Source organism: Acartia tonsa, chromosome 3 (assembly GCF_053477335.1).
Source record: "Acartia tonsa isolate MP-2025a chromosome 3, ASM5347733v1, whole genome shotgun sequence".
NCBI lineage: Eukaryota > Metazoa > Arthropoda > Copepoda > Calanoida > Acartiidae > Acartia > Acartia tonsa.
In genome coordinates, this window is record NC_137262.1 from 34,462,117 (window position 1) to 34,483,150 (window position 21,034).

Below are 21,034 nucleotides of genomic sequence, written 5' to 3' on the forward strand. Positions count from 1 at the left end.
AACCTTGGAGGGTTCTTTCTCAGGGAGTTGGGGACACAGTTACTGTTTGAAACTATCCACGGTGGAATAGCTGTATATTACATTATTACCATCAGCTTGAGTTTGTCAAACAGTTATGGTGTCCCCAACTCCCTCAGAAAGAACCCTCCAAGACTCAGGGCATAGTTCAAGATGCACACTACCATGATTGCCTAGAGTATCAAGATCAGAATAGGGCTAACTTGCATCTTGAGTGAAGGTATGCGGCCCACCACCTGCAGCTATCCTTCCATGGCAGCTGTTCTGATCTGTGATTGGCAGGGGGCATCTCACAGACCATTTCAGGGGCCAGGTGTGTGACATTATTCTAAGCTTGTCATAAATGGCAGAGTTAATGGGAGTCTGAGGGCACCATTAGGTCTCAAACTGCCCAATTCATGGGTGCAGGACCAGGTGAACAACACCCCAGAAAACATGTGGTGCAGACCTCCAAGGTGCTCCACTGGTGCCTGTGGGTGAATGATCCTGTTTCTTATTAGGATAGGCCTTGCCCTCCATCTGTCAGTGGTGAAAATACTGACCTTATGCTGTAATACACAGCTATTCCTCCTTGGTTAGTTTGGGAATGGGTTCGAATCCCTACTTGTGTTAACACATAAAGGCACTCTCTGTTAGGGACTCAAGGCAGTCAGTTTGGCCACAGGAGCAAAGATACTCTGTTTTGGGACTGTCTCACTAAAATTATACTAAAAATAGAAAGAAGATTTAAGTTTTTATTTGGATATTTAGTGTAATTTTACTTAAAATCTTAAAATGGGGATATCTGGCAAGAAGGAACAGCTGGGATTTTGTTCTCAACTGATTCTAACTACCACTAGGTCCTATTTGAACGCCCAATTGTCCAAATGTTTGGAAAATTTTTTTAATCTAAAGTTCGGTTAAGGAGGGGTGTGTGGATTCTGAATGACAGGATATTTCATTTTCTAAAGTGCACGAAAAGTAAATTATATACAGTAACCTTTTTTACCTTTTTAGCACATATGAGTTAGTATGTGTGCTTGCTTGAAATTAGACGACCAAAGCCACTCTGTTATATATTTTTGCCATAAAAATCAGGGCTCGGCAGTCAACAAGAATCAGAGGTCGATTTTGAAAATAAAATTAGCTGATAGGGGCTTTTTTTGGTGAAAAATCATTTAATGTAAGCTAGTAGTGAAGGAAATCCATAAAAAATGGATATATAATACGTGCATATTGTGACATGGTAATTTTTTCATCAATTTAGGTTGCGAATATAGTGCCCAATTATTGGTCACTACGCTTCTCCATGATTAGGGGAAGGAGGTAGGGTAAAGTCAAAAAGAGAGATGGGGAGTAACGTTATATTAGCCAGCCAGGAAAAACATTTTACCATGGAATGCGAGAATTTCTCTCTATATCCATTTCCCAAAACAAAAAAATGTGGACTATCCAATTTAGAAAGTAAAATACTCAATTATATAAGATAAGCGGCTACGCCCCTAGAGACCTCTAGGAACACTTGAAGAAATGAGGTGAATTCACTTATATTTTCGTTTTAGAAAGGAAAAGGAAAGATTTTTTTTTTTGGGGGGGGGAGTCATTCTTCCTAGAGCGATTTCTCTTGGAAGGATGGAGATACCCTTCCCCAAAATATATAAAACCATCCCTGGACCAATGAGAAGCTTTGCTGTAGAGTAGAACTATATCAGCTAATCGGTTAGCGAGATCCTTTTTCACAGACAAATACACTTAATATAACAAGATTTATAATTGATTTATAATGAATATTGTTATTCTTGTTTGCATGTCAAATAGCCATTGCAATACAATTGGGTAAAAGACTGCAGCCCAAAAAATAATTCTTTAACTGCACAAATCTAACTCAAACAATTACTAGGAAGGGAGGGGACATTGGGCTATTTATAACACTAGTGCCCAAAGTTTTATTATTCGTTGGCTTAACAACTTTGGGCACTTTATTGAATACTAGCGGCTACGCCCCTAGAGGCCTCTAGTGGCACTTTAAATGTTTTTTTTATACTTAAAAATGTCTATGTTGCGTTTGACGTTTATGTTTCGTTGAACTATCTTTGTTAAATCGAGAAACGTAAAAAAAATTTGATTTTTGTGATTTCTCTTTGGGAGGGTGGTGGTACCCTCCCCCAAAATAGTTATAAACCTTCCCGGGACCTATGAGAATCTACCCTGTTAAGGAGAACCCGATCGGTTCAGAGGTTAGCGAGATCCCTTAGTACAAACACACAGACAAATAGACATCCTGTTACTTTAGTATAAGGATTGATTGGCTGGTTTATTAAGTTGAGTTTTCAAACATTTCAACCACTAAACCACCACATACAGGTAATTATGTGTATCTTCATTGGGGATGTGCATTAATCTATCGGCTATTGTCTCATCCCTTTAGAACCCTGTCACAAATCTAACTCAAACAATTACACAGTAAATAATAAAACCAAAAGATCTCATTTTTCTTGTTTTGACTCAAACTAAATCGTCTCATGAAAAAAAATCCTTTAACACAAATTATTTTAAAAGGACATGTCTGTAAAAAATATTTTTAAAATATATGTGTAACAATATCACTAAAAGTTTGTTATATCGATAACTAGCCTACAGCTCACGTTGTTTGCTGGTCTGTAATGCTCTTGAGAATATTAAATATCCGTACTGGAAAGGTAGAAGGCTAATGCAATTATTAAGATTTGACGAAGCGGCCTCAGGCCGCCTTAGGGTCCGAGTTATTAGGAAAAATTATTATATTATAAATTATAGAGTAGCATCTCTACTAAAAAATATTTTAGCAGAAAATCTTACTTGAACTTTGTAAGTCTGTCTGGTACAAAATCAGAATTATGATTTACTGAAAATTAAAAATTAAAAGCAAATTTGTCTGTGAGGATTTCGCTGACTAAAAAGCATCATATATATTTAATTAACTTTGTCAGTCAGTCCGTCCATTATGCCAAAGTTTTAGTAATTAGATTTTATGGTATTTTATGTTTTAAGTTTACTGTATATATTTCTATTGACATCTAATGTTTTAACCATATTGTCCGTCTATTTTATTAGATTTTTATGAACTTCACAAAGTTTATGGATGTTATCATATGTTTCTTTGAACTCTAATTGAAATGTCTGTCTGTCTGAAAGAAACCGTAAAGAAGTAAACGTGAATTTCTCTTCAGTTATAAAAGATCAATGGCTGGAATTAAAAACATCCCCATAATGATGAACTTACTTTGTCCGTTGGAATGCTTTGATATGCATCTACTATCAAAGATATTATATAAATTCTATTGTAAAGATTTCCATGTTTATTAGCTTTACTAAGGACTTATAAATGATGTCATCCTTGTTTAGCTTTAAAATTTCTTAGAAATTCTATATGTTCTATAATTAATATCTTATCAAGAGTAAGGGCACATCAAGGGTAAACCTTGGTGGGTTAGGGCCCCCTGCATTTAGGCTTATGCAAAAAAAACTATCCCTTCTAATTTACAATTTATTTCTAAAATATGGAAGTGTATTTTCAATGCTCGATATGCACTCAATATGGGAAAGCACCCTAATCCTCACTTTGGCTGACCTTGCTTTTTTATTAAATATAATATTTTTTCCCCTCTTTATTTAGAAATGTCCGTCTGAGGGTAAAACATAATTCACCATCTGCTATTAAAGATAGACGGTTTTAATTTTTGAGAATATACCCTATACCTTTAAGCATCCAATATGTGATTTACTTATTCCATCAGCCTGTCGAAAATACCCTGCAAGGCATTTAATTTAAAATGTAAAAATTTTATTAATCAAATTCTAAATTAGACAGACGATCACGACTGATTTTTTCTAGAGAAGATTTTCCTGATAGATGAATATCTACTTTCTACCTTATTTAGTCGGTTAGTCTGTCTGTAACCCTCCAGATGACATCAATTTCTGTAGGGAAATGTTACTTTTCTTCTATTGAAAATAGAAGTCTAGCCTATAGTCCTTAAAATAAAGTAAATGGATCTTGGTGTGTGTGTGTGTCTGTCTGTACTAAAAGATCTCTATAAACGCAGAATCGATATGGTTCTCCTTTACAAATAAGCATCCACTATATAATTTACCTGGTCTGTCAGTCTATCGGTAATGCTCTGATTGTCATTTGATTGATAGAAAGATGAATTTTTTCCTGGTAAAATTTTACAGGGTGATGAGCATCTACTTTGCATCTCAATTGGCCTGTCAGTCTGTCTGCAAAAATATGTTTTTCCACTTTTTTTATGAAGGTTAAGATCTCAATAACTACTGAAGCAATTGGGTTCTCTATTTTAGGTAAGCTTTAAATAGGTCTCATGATGGTATTAGGCTATTTCATTTTCAGATGATTTTGAGCTATTTTTTCTAGCCTGTTTCTGCCCCTTTTAATTGAGAGCCCCTGGATGCTAGGTACACATCTGCTAGTTTAAAATATTCTTATGCATTTAGAATAGAAAGAGATAAATATATTAACTTACACATAAAGATTACTTCAAGTTCAACTACTTACGTTAGAATTTCTGTCCGGCTGGTTTTAGTTATTTATTTTATAAAAAAAGCCTTTGATACTATGAACGTATTAACATTCTGTCTTAGCGTTTTCTTGTTTTTTTTTTTAAAAAAAAACTCTCTAACACTTGCTTTTTCTTCCATTTTCTTTTGATTTCTTAATTTAATCTTCAAATACGTATTTATAATAAAGCCATTTTCATTCTTTCAAAAATGCAATTTAAATTGCGGAATTTATTTTCCAATATATATTTTTTTATAACTGTCAGGAAAGGGTTAAAATGTTTTTAATTTTTGTTTCAAAATTTGGACACATTAGGGAGGGGCGCTAGAATCAACTCATTTTAAAACTAAGTTTTCTTAAATTTACTATATTATGAATATAAATTTTCTTTTTTAATAATAGAATTAAAATACTTCAATATTATGTAGATAGCAAGATGAAATAAAAAGAATGAATTTATTCTTAATAAAGTAAAATATTGGGTTTTATTGTTCTGGGCAATGAGAGTTTATTATGGATTATTGGAGCACTATGAGTTTTAAACATTTATTCCTTGGAAAACTTGAGCTCGTTTATAGACATTTATTTCCTATATAGATCTGTCATGGATCTTGAAGCAATAAAGCAGGCCCTTTTGTAAATGTTAAAAATTGGAAAAATCTCTTAAATAAAAGTAATCACAAATAAACTTAGTAAATAATGTCAGTTTGGGTAACTTTTAAAATGTTATATAGTCGATATAAAATGGTCAATGACTGCTTATTAAAGTGGTATTATTTTAATTTCAAGTCTGTCTGACTATCTGTTTATACCGAAGGTTCTCGATTAATATGTAGCCTAACAAAGGTTCCAGGTCTACTTCCCATTCCCCCTCTCTTCCACACCAAGTGCCCCTAGAGGCACAAATTACTAAAAGACTGTCATAATTATCAAGCTTCCATATTATTTATTAGATTAAAAATACATAAGTTAAAGAGTAGCTTCTCTATAATTAGCAATCCTTTGTGATACGCTACTATATCTATAAATGTCTCTATTTAAAACCAATTACAAACAAATTATCCTATGCATTTTTTGCTCAAGATAAGGGGGATGGGAAATTAATAGCTAAAACTAAAAAGCAATTTGTTTATGATTGTAGTATAAACAAGGATGACAACATCCATAAAAGGAAAGCTCTGAAACGGTAGGACAAAAGGGTAGAGTGTCAGAACTGAATAATCAGAATATAAATGTATAAAAGTCAAAGCAAAATTGTAAGTAAATTTGTTGAAAAATTGCTTAATGCAGGATAATGTTTAAGAACATACTTACATTTTAGGACTTGTTTATAGAGTTGCTTCGCTTAATATTAATAATATTGTACTTTGTTGTCCCAGGAATCAGTATACCAAAAATCAAATCAATCGGATAATTAGATCATATAAAAGTTTGTTGTAAAAAAGTGTTAAAAACAACATGTTGAAAATGAACGTACGGACATACTGGTAACGATTATAGAGATACTACGCTTTCTAAATCGTACCTAACTACTACAGGAATCATCGTGCAAAGTTTGAAATCAATAGGACAATTATAACATGCCTAAATTAACGAAAAAAGCTATTCGTCACGGACGCACGGACAGACCTACCCTAATTATAGAAAAGCTTCGCTTTTAAAAACTGATGAAAAGTGAAAAAAAGGTGAAAATACTAAAAAAAAATAGAGAGTAATAGAAATAAAGTAATAAAAATTGTAAAAGATAAAGAAAAAACGTACAAGATTAAAGATTAAAAATTAAACTTTATAATCATAAAAGCAAATTTGTTAAATTTTGATGCTGCTGTGAACCAACTTAAAAAAAGAATAATGATGTTTGAAAATAAGTTAAGGGTGAGAGGTGTGTAATTAAACCATCAGTTAATCAATTTTCTTGTTTGCTTTTAATTTTACAAATAAGTATTGTAGGCAATTTGTTATGCATGGAAATAAGTTATCTGCTGGTTTTCCACATATCGCATGAACTCGTTGAGATACTTTATGATGCTCAATTTAGTTTAGGTTAGGAAAAAGTTACAAGAGTCCCACAGGGATAGTAACCCATCGGTATATAACTCACCACAGTGTTATATGCCCAGAAAGGACTAAAAGTATTTTTGTTTCATAAAAAAATGGATTGGGAGTCGGTAGTTTGAGTGAATTCTTTGTTTTAGATTGAAGATATCATGTATTTTTAAAAGTAAATGTAACAAAAAATGAAGATTAAGGGTTAAATGTTCAATGGTGTTATATTATTTTTGTTTTAGGTTCTGTTGTTCGTCGCTATGCTCCTCCTGATCCTGTCTGCCTGCTGCCTATTCCAGGTAAGATTTTTTTCATATGAACAAATTATAAATCACATAACATACTGTATAACAGTTTGGGGTTTGTTTGAGTAGCAGGCCTAAGACTAGGGCAAAGCGTCTAATTCTCAAGTCTCGCCTGTAAGTCTTAATTATGCTGACGCCATGGTAAACAACCATAGCTCTGAACGTCTCAATACATATATGATTATGAACAACAAACACTGCCTATAGAGTAGCTAATATATAATAACTTTTCCTCTTGGAAAGTCTACATTTATTTGAAACAAATTTTTATATAAAAGTAACAGAATGTCTGTACATATGTCTATCCGTTTGTACCTAAAGTTCTCGCCAAACACTAAACCGATATGGTTCTTCTTTACAATGACGCTTCACATGTTTTTATAAGTTTTTTGGGAGGATGGTACCAGATTCACTTATCAGACGTTTTAAGACGGCATTTTGCGGCTAAATGTGCAGCTGTTAATATCTCATTCAAATAAAAATAAAATTAAAATCATTTGCAACCAGATAAAAAGGGTGGAAAAGCTAAAAAACAATAAGCTATAAATTGCATTTACAGTTATCTAGGTATCCAATATGTTATAATATTGGTAATAAAAGTAACTCTCAATTATCCATTGAGTTTCAAATTTATTGTTCAAGATGACCAAAGACCACTTAAATAACGTAATTTTTGATAACTTCACTTCATTATGATAATCCATGTATAAAAGTAACAGAATGTCTATGTATACAGGAATAAGGTATTACCACCAAGCGAAATAAATATAAAATAATATTTTGGGGGCAGCAGATGGAGAGGTCGTCAATTTAACTATGCGTTGACCCCCAACGACAACTGAAAATATGAGTAGGTTTCGTGATTTTTTTCCGAATTAATTTTATTGTTGGTATCAGCTGCTATACCTACCTTTTTCCTCATAAACTCTGTAGCTTCTAATAGGTCAAGGGAAGATTTTTTACTTTATACTTTATTTTTTTAACTAAGAAGGAAATGGGGGGTCTACTTACCCCCCCCCCTCCCCCTTACTTTAGTGCCCCTAGATGCATCTAGGGGCGTAGATCTTAGTATTGAAAATCTTTCAAAGTTTCTAAAAATATGATAATAGTTATTTCTCGCATCGTATTATAAACGGCTTTCCGCGGATATAAGATGTACAATTATAAGATTAAAATCAGTTTATTTAGCCCCGAGATGCCGAAGGCACGTGCTAAAAAAAACTGGTTTTAATCTTATGATTGTACATTTTTATATTCGTAGAAAACTGGATATAATACGATGCTAGACATAGTTTTCTCGTATGGATGAGAACCGGTTCCAATCCCCCGATTCGAATGAATACGAAATAAGTTTCTTGACCCTAAAAATCATTTCACAGCTCATTTTTAAAGAAGTTTTAAAAGTAAATTACAAAATAATATTCAAAGTAATTGTATTTGTTTAATCTTTACAATTTTCCAATATCTTCACATCTAAAATTAGTTGGGAGGCAATATAAGGCTTGAAACCAGCCCCCGAAGGAGCGAGGCTGCCCACAGCATTGGAATCCCGCCGGGCATTTTCCATCAGCCGAACAATACAAATCTAAACATTAAAATTGTTTGTCCAAAAACTTAAATATTACCTTTATAACAAAAATGTAAATGTATTATATGATATCTTGTTTAGGCTGGCTCAAATCAACCCAAATTTTTCATACAACTAAAGTAGAAAGATGTCTTTCTGATTGTCTTGTGTCTCTACCTAAAGATATCACTAATTTCTGGATAGATAAGGCTCTCCTTTACAACAATTGAAGCTTCTTGTTTTTTATACTATGTGGATGTGAAAAATTACTGTTTTCTAAAAAAAAGGTTCCCCCCCCCCAAAAAAAAAATATTCTTATTCACTTTCTCAATAAATAAACAAGTTATGTATTTTACCTTATGTAAGGTGAATGGACGCACATACGTATAAGCCCTATTTATAGAGTAGCTGCGCTACTAAATAATAATAAAACATACTTTCTCCACTAGAATAATCAGTATAAGGCTGTCCAAAGGCACAAGACATCAAACACAAAAGAATAAACTAAAAAGTAAAAAAAATGAGTTATTTCATAATATAGGGTACCTCTTACATTTCCCGCGAAAAAAAAGAAAATAAGAGTATTATACAGTAAAATAAAGGATTGTCAGAAAAAAATTAAATATAATTAAAATCCAAATATAAAAACAAATTTTTAAATTTTTGCAAATTTTTATATCCCTAATTTTTATTTAGAATGTTTAAAAATTCAAAAAAAAATATCATCAGTAACATAGCCTATACGTCAAAGAAGGGACTAACATGCCATATTGATAGAGTAACTTTGCTTATATGCTTTATTGCGGGGCCCCCATTCAAGCAAAACTCGGACAAATGCGCATAAACAAAAAAAAGTAACAGCATATTTGTTATTTGAGATACTAAGTTTTATTTATAACTCTGAAAATTTACCAGAAAGTTTAAATCGATAGCACAATTCTAACATATGCTAAAGTTAACAATCAAAACTATCCGTTAGGGGCGGAAAAACAGACAGACCCTAAATTTAGAAAGCTTCACTTAAAGATTCTCACTAAAAGGCCTAACTTCATGATGATGCTACAAGCTTTGGTGTACAAAGCAAACTAGGTAAATTTAAAACGTAGTTTTTTCCTAATGTTAGTTATAATGGTATGCTTAATAGGATTTCTAAATTGCGTAATCATATTTAAACACGTAATATGCTTTTCTCTGAGTACAAGCGGTCGCGCCCCAAGCCTATAGGAGTATATTAAATCGAACATATTATATTTTTTTGAGTGGTTTTTATTGAATTTTTCATTTATAAAATTTATGAACCCTCATTAAAAATTGTTAAAAACCTGCCCAGGATCACTCTAAAGTTTTAGTGAAATCTTTAAGTAGAAACATTTATATTGAAGGATTACAGTATTATTGTTTATACATGGCTTTTAAGGGATAATTCAATGGAGTTTAAACTGAGATACACCCCTATTTAAGATTATAATTATTGGTGAAAAAGTTTAGACAGATTTGATAAAAACATACAAGTTTTTAATCAAATAATGAGAAAATGTATTTTGAAACGTTGGGACAAATATAATTTACAATACAATGTCCTTTCCCTGCATGCACTGCTTCTCAGGGTAATTACATTATTACATCCCATTTTGGGCCTCAAATATTAGGAGAGAAATCTTTAACAAAACAAGGATGGCAATATTAATGGGTACAAATATAAAACAATTTACTAAGATAAACAGACAGGTAGATGAAATAATTCATTGATATTGACTTGTATTTTCACTAGTGAGATTCTCTAAAAGCATTTTCAAACATATCTCTATTAGCAGGCGAGAAAATATTATTTCTCTAACTTAAATGCAAATCCCAAACACAACATAGTAGACGTAGAATTATAAATATACTCACATTTGTCAGGGGAATCATCAACTAATTAAAAAAAACTTAGATAGCAAACGAGCGCCAAAGCATGGTTTTCTTTTTAACAAAATAGGTAGCTGGACATAGTGTCTCAAAAATCAGCCATGCGACGTAATAAGAAAGAGATGGATAATCCCCCATCTTTATGACGTCACAAGGCTAATTTTTTTAGACACTTTGACCAGGTACCAAACAGATGGACAGACATTTAGAATTAAATAGTGACTTTTTGTGTTTCGATTGTTATGAGCAGAAGATACAATTTTGCTAAGTGTCTTTTAAAATAATTTTATTTAATACATTTAAGGCAAACTTTGAATTAAAAGTATAAAATTGCGCAATATATTAATTTCACAACTAATTAAAATCTTAAAGAAAAAAATCCTCACTAAAAAATTAAACGTTGCATTTACATTTGTATTTGCTTAAAACCAATTCATGAATAAATGTATAAATATAGATGTACATTACGATCCAGACGACCACCTGGCCCAAGTGGTGGAGACCCATTTTTTTGTTACCAAATTGTTCTACAGTAGGGACTCGGCTGCGTTTATAATTCCGACGCTATTGGCTGATTTCAAAGACCTTATACTATTATACAAAATCAGGACAGGGGGAGCCTTGTGGACAGAGTTAAACATGGTTAATGCCACCTCTATTCTTTTACTTTGATAATTCATGTTTACACGTATTATAGAAAAATTTCAAGGAGTGGATAAGACAATGGGTCTAAAATTCATTCATTTGATTGTCTTGACTTTAGACACCAATGAACTTTTTTAGATAAGAATAACCGTCATCAATAATAGGCCAGTATACATTGTAATTGACCAATGGTAAAATGTATATTGGCATATCTTTGGTCATTTGTATTGTTTGACATCATTTTTATTAGGTACTATATGCTGTTTCATAAGGTTAATCTCATTTATAAGACAGGCAAAATATTTTTTTTGAGGTGCAGTAACCCTGATCCTGATGTAATCGTAGAAAAAGGAATGATATGCCAGTTAAATAATAATAATAAGAAGGCACACTTGTTAAGTCATCAATATGGTTCCAAAGTACTTCTACAAACTTGGGAATTAATTTAAAACAGCACATCCGCCCTAAACTGTTATAGTGGATCATAAGTGTTAAGCTTAAAAAGACGAATCTATGATGGAGGAAGTGACTTCGAACTGTAAATTATACTTGTACCCAAAGTTTTATCAATACTTTTTCTCATTAGTTGTCTTAGAAATATTGGGTACTCATAAAAAAACTTATCCAGTATGTCGTTCCATGAATTTTGTGCTTTATTTCTTATTGTTATTCCCGTTGCTGTGATTTAGCTCATCTACTAATTTACAGTAACAGTTAAACAATAATATCCTAACAGATTTATTTATTTATCCAATCAAAAAAGTATTCAATATATATTGGCAAAATCATGCCTTAATCCAACACTAAGTTACAGTAGAAAAATAACATTATAATAGTTATTTATCGCATCGTATTATAGACAGCTTTTTCGCGGATATTAAAATAAAAATATTAGATTAATAAAAGTTTTGTTAGTCACAAAGGACCAAAGGCTTTGTCTTACAATACTGGTATTAATTTTATGATTTTTTTATTCGTTAAAAATTGTCTATAATACGATGCCATACATGGCATAATAGCATCCAGTAAAATTAAAGTTACTAGTATTATTACCAAAATTGTTTGTGACGATCTTTAATAGCAGCCGAAAAAAATACTATTTTCTCCAAACGTTACAGACAGAAAAATTAACAATGAAGGAATTACAAATTCAAATCAAAACTCCACAAATATTCCACTGTGCCCGTCTAATTTTTCATTCTCTCATGCCTATTTATTATTTATCTTATCTGCCGACTTTTTGCAGCTTTTAATTATTTGTCTGAACTAGCTAGTGCGTGATTGGTGCGCTTTTTCATAAACTAATATCAGAGGCGTGCATAAAGGTGGGGGTGTAAGAGAGTGTCTTCATCCCCCTAAAAATACAAGTAGGTAAGGGAGAAAATTCCCTTTCTCCACTTAATTTGCAAGTCAGGTGTCTTTTTTGAGTACATATAAAGGGGTGTATCAACACTCCCTCCTTTTGTTGTCTGTATCACACCTCCCCCCCCCCCTTCGATTTTAGTTTAATAGGGGTGTCGAAACTCGAGTGCGCTTCGCGCATAACCCTAGCAAAAACATGTGTACTGACTAAAAATGTAGATTTATAGACAAGGACAGAAAATACAAAAAGTATTTTAGTTGAAAAAAAATGTCAAATATTAATAATCTTATTAAAAGTTGGTTAATATATACGTACTTACAATGATTATACATTTAACATAGCCATAAAATATATATTTTTTGGTCTTCTTTTGTAAATGTTTTAAAGAAATAATCTACATGTCTCGCATAAAAAGAAGCTAGTTCAATTAGTTTAAGTTTAAAAAAATGATTAGCATGATCTTATCTATGTACGCATTCAACGTACTAATAAGGCAGGGATCTAAAGGGATATGACGATGGAAGATAAATAAATACCTCTTCTGCTGTTATAATTCATTGGTTACAGAATTAGCTTGGACAATAACGGTTTGGAAATCGATCAATCAAATTCAATAAAATCACCTTAAATTATATTAAGCCAACAAACATAACGTGGATTAAAAGCTTTGGGTAACAATCATATTTTTAAGTGTCTCCTCCCTACCAGCTAACAAGGGTTGTATTAGTTATTTCTCGCATCGTATTATAAACGGCTTTCCGCGGATATAGAATGTACAACTATAAGATAAAACTAGTTTTTTTAGCCCCGAGGTGCTGGAGGCACCGGCTAAAAAAAACTTGTTTTAATCTTATGATTGTACATTTCTATATTCGTAGAAAACTGGATATAATACGATGCTAGACATAGTTTTTTCGTATTCATGAGAACCGGTTCCTATCCACCGGATTCAAATGAATACGAGAAAATGTAAACTCAGTATTTTTATAGAATATAGCCCTTTAATTGAACTAAACTTGCTTAATGTTTTCATGATGCAAAGCCTACTTTTTGCTCTAGTCGAATCTTAATCTAACAATTAATATCACGCGTCTGACAAGCAGCGGTATAATTCCCCTAATTTATTATTTAACTGAATTGCCCTATCCCTTCATATACATAGTTATGTGTATGTTATTAAACTCTCTAACGGGCCTTCACTTATGATTTACATAAATAAATTCTAGTATTTTTAGATCATTGATTGAATATATTTAAAGATAGATTTGTATTGTTTTCATTAAAACTGTATGGTATATTAAATTCTAGCGGGTGCGACCCTAGCATGCAGACGATCTCTAATAAAAAAGAATGAGAACGGAAGAAAATAAGCCTACCGCTTTTTATGATAGCATACCAGTGGCGTGCACAGGGTTTTACCACCCCTCACTCTTTTTGACACCCCTTAAAAACCAAAATCGAGGAAGGTGTGAGGGGGTGTAATACAGTTAAAAAGAGGGGTATAATTATTAGGGTTGGGCCGGATAGTTTTTTGGCCGGATACCGGATACCGGATATCCGGTTGGTTTCAAATGCCGGATATCCGGTATCCGGCCGGATATCCGGCCAACGCCGGATATCCGGCATACTACCGGATATCCGGCCGGATAACCGGCCAAATTACTGGCATCTTATTATATACAACTGGCGGCTACGCCCTTAGAGGCCTCTAGGGGCACTTGAGGGGGGGGGGGAAGTTGAATTTGATAACCATTTTTTTTTTATTTAAGGAAGAAAAAAAATTTGGGGGGGTGGACTTTTTTTTAGGGGGAGGGGCTGACGCCCCCTTATTTTTATATTTAGTTGAAAAATTAAATAAAAATATGTTTTTTGGACGGGGTATTTTTTCTAGGGTCGATTGTTCTTGGGAGAGTGGTGGTACCCTCCCCCAAAATAGTTATAAACCTTCCCAGGGCCTATGAGAAGCTACCCTGTAAAGGAGTACCCGATCGGTTCAGCGGTTAGCGAGATCCTTCAGTACAGACAAACAGATAGACATCCTATTACTTTATTATAAGGATTCAGGTTAAAACTTAAAAATTATGTAACTATTAAATGATCTTTCTTCTAAGCAATAAATCTAATAAACTATTACTACCCTCAATCTGTAATATTAACCCCTGTTGGAGGATGGGCGAGGATAGCCTGATATCTAGTTGCCGAAAGTGTACGCAGTTTCCTGAGTGTTTCCTCATCCTAGCTCAATATTTACTACTAGCTAAAAAAGCTTCAAACTTCAAAAAAAAAAAATCAAAATTTAAAAAATTCAAATTTATAATGTATATTGTATAAATCGTTTACACATTCAAATTTTTGATTTTTTTAAGGGAAGTTTGAAGATTTGTAGCTAGTAGTAAATATTGAGCGAGGATGAGGAAACACCCAGGAAACTGCGTACACTTTCGGCAACTAGATATCAGGCTATCTGGGCGAGGAGGTGGCATTGTAAGCATGCCCCCCCCCCACTCCCTGTGCATTTTCTATGTATAAAAGGTCGAGGGCTATAACTAAGTGACTTTCGAAATATGGGTATGACACATAACAGAGAGTTGGAATTTTTTTTGAATACTTCCTTCCTGGCGGGCACAGGATGCCAGCAAACCTGGCAAGGTCATTCAGGTAAAAAGTAAAAACATTTTTTTTACTTAACAAAGCATTTCATGTTATCAAATACTTAAAGGACGCCTGCAAGAAATACCACGCTTTAACTGCTTAAAGACTGCCACAAATAGACCCAATACCCGAAATTTAAAGCCTTCAGCTTCAATAACAAAAAAGTTCTAGGCATTTCAAAATAGCATTTTATGTACAATGAAAATTTTGAAAGATTTACAATGCTTATAAAAGAAAAAAACAATATTAAATTACGTCGCCTAGACACAAAATTATGACTTTATCTTTGTCAGAAACTTAGATTGCAGGTAACTGATTACATTTTTACTATAAAAACACCACATCTCATAGTCAAAATCCATGAAAAAAATTCGATTTAAATTGCATTTTTAAACGAAAATCATACGGAAACAAAGGGGGAAACTAAGACAAGCTCAGCTGTGATTGGTTGTTTAGCTGATTCAGCCTTCTGATTGGCCACAGTACATTCGGTACAACGCAAGTTAAACTTAATTTTTTTTAATGATTTTGACTATAAAAATGGGTATTTTTATTGTAAAAATATAATTAGTTACTGGTTGCCTAAATTTATGACAAAAATAAGGTTATAATTTTGTTTCTAGGCCACGTAGTTTAATTTCAAAATTTCTAACATTAGCATTGCAATTCTTTCAAAATTTTCATTGTATATAAAATGTCATTTTAAAATGCCTAGAACTTTTTTGTTTTAGAAGCTGGAGGCTTCAAATTTGGGGTATTGGGTCTACTTGTGGCAGTCTTTCAGCAGTTAAAGCGTGGTATTTCTTGCAGGCTTCCTTTAAATATTCTATAGTCGTACATCCTCATACGAAATATAGGTGTTCAAGTCGATTTCAGGTTCCAGGTATAGCCCTGCAAGTCCTGAACCTCCAGGTGTCCAGAAATCTTTAAACGGTTCCTGTGACAGCAATTATTGACTTGGAGACTTTAAATTTTAAACTTAGGCTTTTTATATGTCTAATATAAAATTTACATAAAGATAAAAATATTCAGAAAAAATTTTACTTTAATAATGAAAAAATTACAGCCATTTATAATTTAAAAAGCAGAAATTTTTGTTGCAAAATATAAAATATTATATCGCCGGATATCCGGCCGGATAGTTTCAATATCCGGTATCCGGCCGGATATTGAAAATGGCCGGATATCCGGCCGGATATCCGGCCTCACCGGATATCCGGCCCAACCCTAATAATTATATTGTCAGTTGGGTATATTTCATTGGTGTGAAAATGACAAATTTTGACAGTTGATAAAAAAAATATTGCCAAAAATACAGCAATAAACAAAATTGGCAAAAACACTCTCACTTTTTGTCAAATACAAAGTGACTATATTTTGCTAGTGGTAGAAGCGGCAGCAGCCCTTACATACACCCCCTGTATTGGTATCTATCACATTATAAACATACTCAAGAGTCAAACAAGCGTCAAATCATTGATACATTGGAAATATTTAGGGTTAGACTTATATCAAGGGGGTGTTGGCCCTATAGAGGTGTATCCACCAACCTAAATTTTGCCTGGGGGAATTTGAATAACATCTATTTTAAAAGAAATGACAATGCAATACAAGTTTTCATATTTTTCTAGGCTCTGTTTTTCCGTACCCGTGTTCGTTCTGGCCAGCCTCTTCCAGGTCGTGGTGGAGCTAGACACACTGCAGGTAACCTTATCAGCCAGTAGACAACCAACCCTTTGATTGGATGGCAGTTGTTCTTATTCTCATCAAAAAGGGCACAATTAATTTACAATTCTGATATTTTATAGTTTTACGTCGACTATATAAAAAGTGATCGTAGCTGATATAAAATCAGATGATAAGAAGAAAATATGATGATACTCTATAATTCTCTTTGTCTGTAAATCCATCCTTTAGTCTGTAACACTATGGGATTTACTCAGCTACTTTTTAACTTTAGTTACTTTTTTATGTGGCAATGTCACTTAAAAGAAGCATCTAGTATAATAATTTACTTTATTAGTAACAATGCTACATAGGACATTTATATTTTAGTGTTTATACACTAGCGGTTACGCCCCTAGAGGCCTCTAGGGGGCATTTGTGGAGGAGGTAGTTTAAATAGATAACTCAATTTTTATTTTAGATTTATAAAGAAAAAGTAACACCCTCCCTTTTTAAGTTTGATTCTAAGAAAAAATATAACTTTTTTGGGGGGAGGGCTTATTTATTTCAGGGGCAATTTCTCTTAGGAGAGTGGTGGAACCCTCCCCAACATAGTTCTCTGGATCTAAAAGAAGCTTCACTGTAAAGAAGAACCATATCGGTTCAGTGGTTAGCGATATCCTTCACTACAGACAAAAAAAGCTTGCTACTAGTTTATATAGTAGGATTTGCATAAATTGAATAGGTTTCGTGAATTTATTTTTACATCCATGATTTTACTACTTATGTACATATTACTTTTAACATCCAGCTAAACTACAAGACTGAAGAGGGTGCAATGTTCACTGAAATATATTTCAATAAATAACTAAGAAGTATCAACGACTTTTTTACTCAGTGAATTTATCATTATGTACATATGTTGCCAACCTTTATTATTAACCAGGACAGCGCAACCAGCAGCAAAGACAGCGTCGTGCCAGCCTGCCCCCAGCATACGCCACCACCCAGCAGCCACCTGCCTATGTTGACCTGCCCCTTCCCGCCGCAAACAACAATACCTACCAGGATGACAGCTTTATTCATGTAAGTAGATAGATAAATAGATAGCCAGATAGATTTATACATAAGTAGACAGATAGAAAAATGATTGATAGATATCAACTAGCCTAAATATGTTAACCTGCCCCACCAAGCTGCAACCAACAATAACTAGCAAGATGAGAGCTTTATCCATGTAAGTAGATCGATATGTATATAATTGATTTCTACATAAGTAGAAAAATTATTTAAAAGATGAAAGAAAGATGTATATCAACTAGTCTATATTGAACTGCCTCTCCCAGCCGCAAACAACAATACATACCAGGAGGTCAGCTTTATTCATGTAAAAAGATAGAAAATTACATTGAAGCTTCTTACACACCTCAGAAGTTTTTTTTGCCTTTTTGGTCTGTTTATCTCTTTGTAGGTCAAATAAGAGAATGTTACAGTGCAGTTATGTCTTCTTGAACCCAAAAATTAATATAATTTGGGGAAGGGTAACAAAGAGAAATCCCCCCAGAAAAAATACACCGTCGAAAGAAAATTATTTATCAGAGCAGTTAAAGCAGATTTCAATTATAGCAAAAAAAGATGGGTTTTTATAAAATATAGTTTTTGCAAAACAAAGAAAGTAAACTAAACATGTTTTGTTTTTGTCAAGGAGTCTCCTGCAGAGAGGTACATCAGGAAGGGAAGAGAAATCATGGCTCAGGTAAACAATTGTCTTTCTCGTATTCATTCGAATCCGGTGGATTAGAACCGGTTTTCATCTCTACGAAAAAATATGTCTTGCATCGTATTATATCCAGTTTTCAATGCATAAAAATATACAATCATAAGATTAAAACCAATTTTTTTTAGTCTGTGCTTTTGGCATCACGTTGCTAAAAAAATGGTTTTAATCTTATGATTTTACGTACATTTTATATTCGTAGAAAACTATAATACGATGCGAGAAATAACTATTAAAAATTGAAAAGGGAGAGGTAGGAATTAATAATGTAAGATATAACAAATGTATTTACAAATGTCGTAAAAATTACCCACTAAAAATTATGAAAGAGAAATTGCAACAATAAAAATGTCTGGTCGTAGACAACTGGATACTAAGAATAAGATGCTAGAACAATAATTTTTTTCTTATGGATGAGAACCAGTTCTTACCTACCGGATATTAATTGGTTTCGAATGAATACGTGAAAAAAATGACATCAATATGTGTAAGCTATTGTATGCTTAGCAAAATTAGGATGAAAAAATTATGAACGGTGCAGGGACTTCATTGTAATGTATTTTAGGTGACCTTCTTCAAGGCTCCTCAGAACGAGAAACCCCCTCTACCCCAGTAAAAAGAAATAAGAAGACATGTAAAAGACCATTATTGTCAATATTTTCTATCTAAATCATTATATTTACTATTCTAACTAGCTTTAAATAATATTTATTCAAAATATTTGATTATTAGTATTTAATCACAAATTCTTATTTATGTGTAAAATCTTAAAAAACAACCTTAAAAATTCATTTTATTTCATTTGATAATAATCTATGTGTATTTTGTGTGATTTAATAAAAAAATTTAAAATAACAAACAACCGTTTTAGAAGCAAAGCTTTTCTATAATTAGGGTCCGTCCGTTAGTCAAGGTAAGCTCTTTTCGTTAAAATAAGCATGTTAGGTTTGTCCTATCGATTTTAAACTTTGCCTTATGATTCCTGTAACAATGTTATAAGAGAATAATCTCTATGATCAGGTCCTAAAATAATTAGTATGCCCTTAAACAATATCCTGTTTTTAAGCAGTTATGCAACAAACTTACAAATTTGTTAAGACTTTATATTCTGCTCATTCAGTTCTGATACTTTGTGTTAATGGTCCTTTGCCCTACCGTTTCAGAGCTTCCGCTTTTATAGATGTTGTCATCCTTGTTGTAGAAGCAAAGATACCTTAAAATTCTTTATATTGGTTGGTCGATCAGAGTTAAGAGAAACCAAGTAGTTGGAAAATATCCTCAAGTTTAAAAAATACAAATCAAAAATATTTATATTAATTAAATCTCTTTGTTTAAGTTCGTATACAATCATATTCTTTTTTGCTTAAAAACTCAAAAAACACAAATTAGTACAAAATATTTGCTATACGAAAGCATACCCAAAATTTGCCTGTCGTCGAGTAGCCGAATAGTATCAAAACAAAACAAAGTGGAAACAATATTTGCTAAAAAGATTATTATCTTTTCGAGAAAATGTTTTGTTTTCTGCTTGTTGTTGTTTGTTGACCGGGCCTTTGGCCCCTTGGGGCAAATAAAACTTGTTTAATCATATATTTTTTTATTTTTTATATCCATGGAAAGCTGTCTATAATACGAGGAGATAAAAATCTAATCTCATATCATCAAAATGTACTCTTGATCTATTTTTAAGTACATCTGCAGAATCAATATATTATTGCTTGGATGTTTCATCACATTTTCATGTACTCTAAATAAAGAGATACTCTTAAATAGCTAAAATAACGATGGGGTAAATGGTCCATGTTAGCAACCTAGATTTCTCCTAGACAAATTTCTCCTGTTAATATATCCAGATACACTATATCCATTTTCTGTAGCCATCATAAATTACTTTGTACTTGGTCAATGAACATTACAACACAATAATCTAATATGAAGAAAAAGAAACGAGTTTTCTCCTTATACAAGTACAACTGCTTGGAATAATGCTTTTTATCAATATTTACTAATTCGATTACATAAATCTTTTCGCATTATTTAATTTACAAATATGACATAATCCATAAGAAGCGAAGCTCATGAACCAAAAGAAAAAACTGACGTAAAAGTGAGGTATGGAATATACATATTGTTTTATTGGATTGGTACCCAAACGGGATCGAGGGAGGGGACAATGGACTGTAAATTACAATAAAAAGATAATCAAACTTTTATAAACAAGTTATTCCATTCGTTGGCATGAAGACTTTGGGTATTTCTTATTAATTGCTTCTAAATGGCAATAATTTTAATCTAAAGATACGGTAATTATGGATGTACATCAATTTATCTCTATTAAATATAGACTAGTTTTTTTTTAATAAGAAACACTAATTACTAATGGTTCTTAAAAATTTTATGATAGTAATCAGCTTTATGATAGCTTAAATTGAAAGATTGTCTGCATAAAAAGGATGACGGGTAAGAAAATTCCGAAGATAGAAATGACGCAAATGAGTACAAAAGATACGCAAACTTTGATCTCAATTTTCATGTTTTTTTTTAAAAATGC

General features: G+C 32.6%; 1 protein-coding gene and 1 long non-coding RNA gene across 2 annotated transcripts in view; one reads left to right on the forward strand and one right to left on the reverse strand.

Moving 5' to 3' along the window:
- Positions 1–19,342, forward strand: part of LOC145313969 (uncharacterized) — a 66,764-nt gene extending 47,422 nt beyond the window's left edge. The window contains exons 10-14 of the mRNA XM_080153638.1: positions 6,844–6,900; positions 16,673–16,745; positions 17,653–17,792; positions 18,412–18,462; positions 19,049–19,342. Coding sequence (XP_080009764.1) covers positions 6,844–6,900; positions 16,673–16,745; positions 17,653–17,792; positions 18,412–18,462; positions 19,049–19,099 — 372 coding nt within the window. The 3' untranslated portion in view covers positions 19,100–19,342. The remainder of the gene's footprint in view (positions 1–6,843; positions 6,901–16,672; positions 16,746–17,652; positions 17,793–18,411; positions 18,463–19,048) is intronic.
- On the reverse strand, positions 8,323–9,631 carry LOC145313970 (uncharacterized). The gene is made up of 3 exons (XR_013877583.1): positions 9,508–9,631; positions 8,911–8,977; positions 8,323–8,491 (listed from the first exon to the last, which is right to left on the reverse strand). It is a non-coding gene; the product is annotated as an uncharacterized LOC145313970 (long non-coding RNA).
- Positions 19,343–21,034: the final 1,692 nt, after the last annotated feature.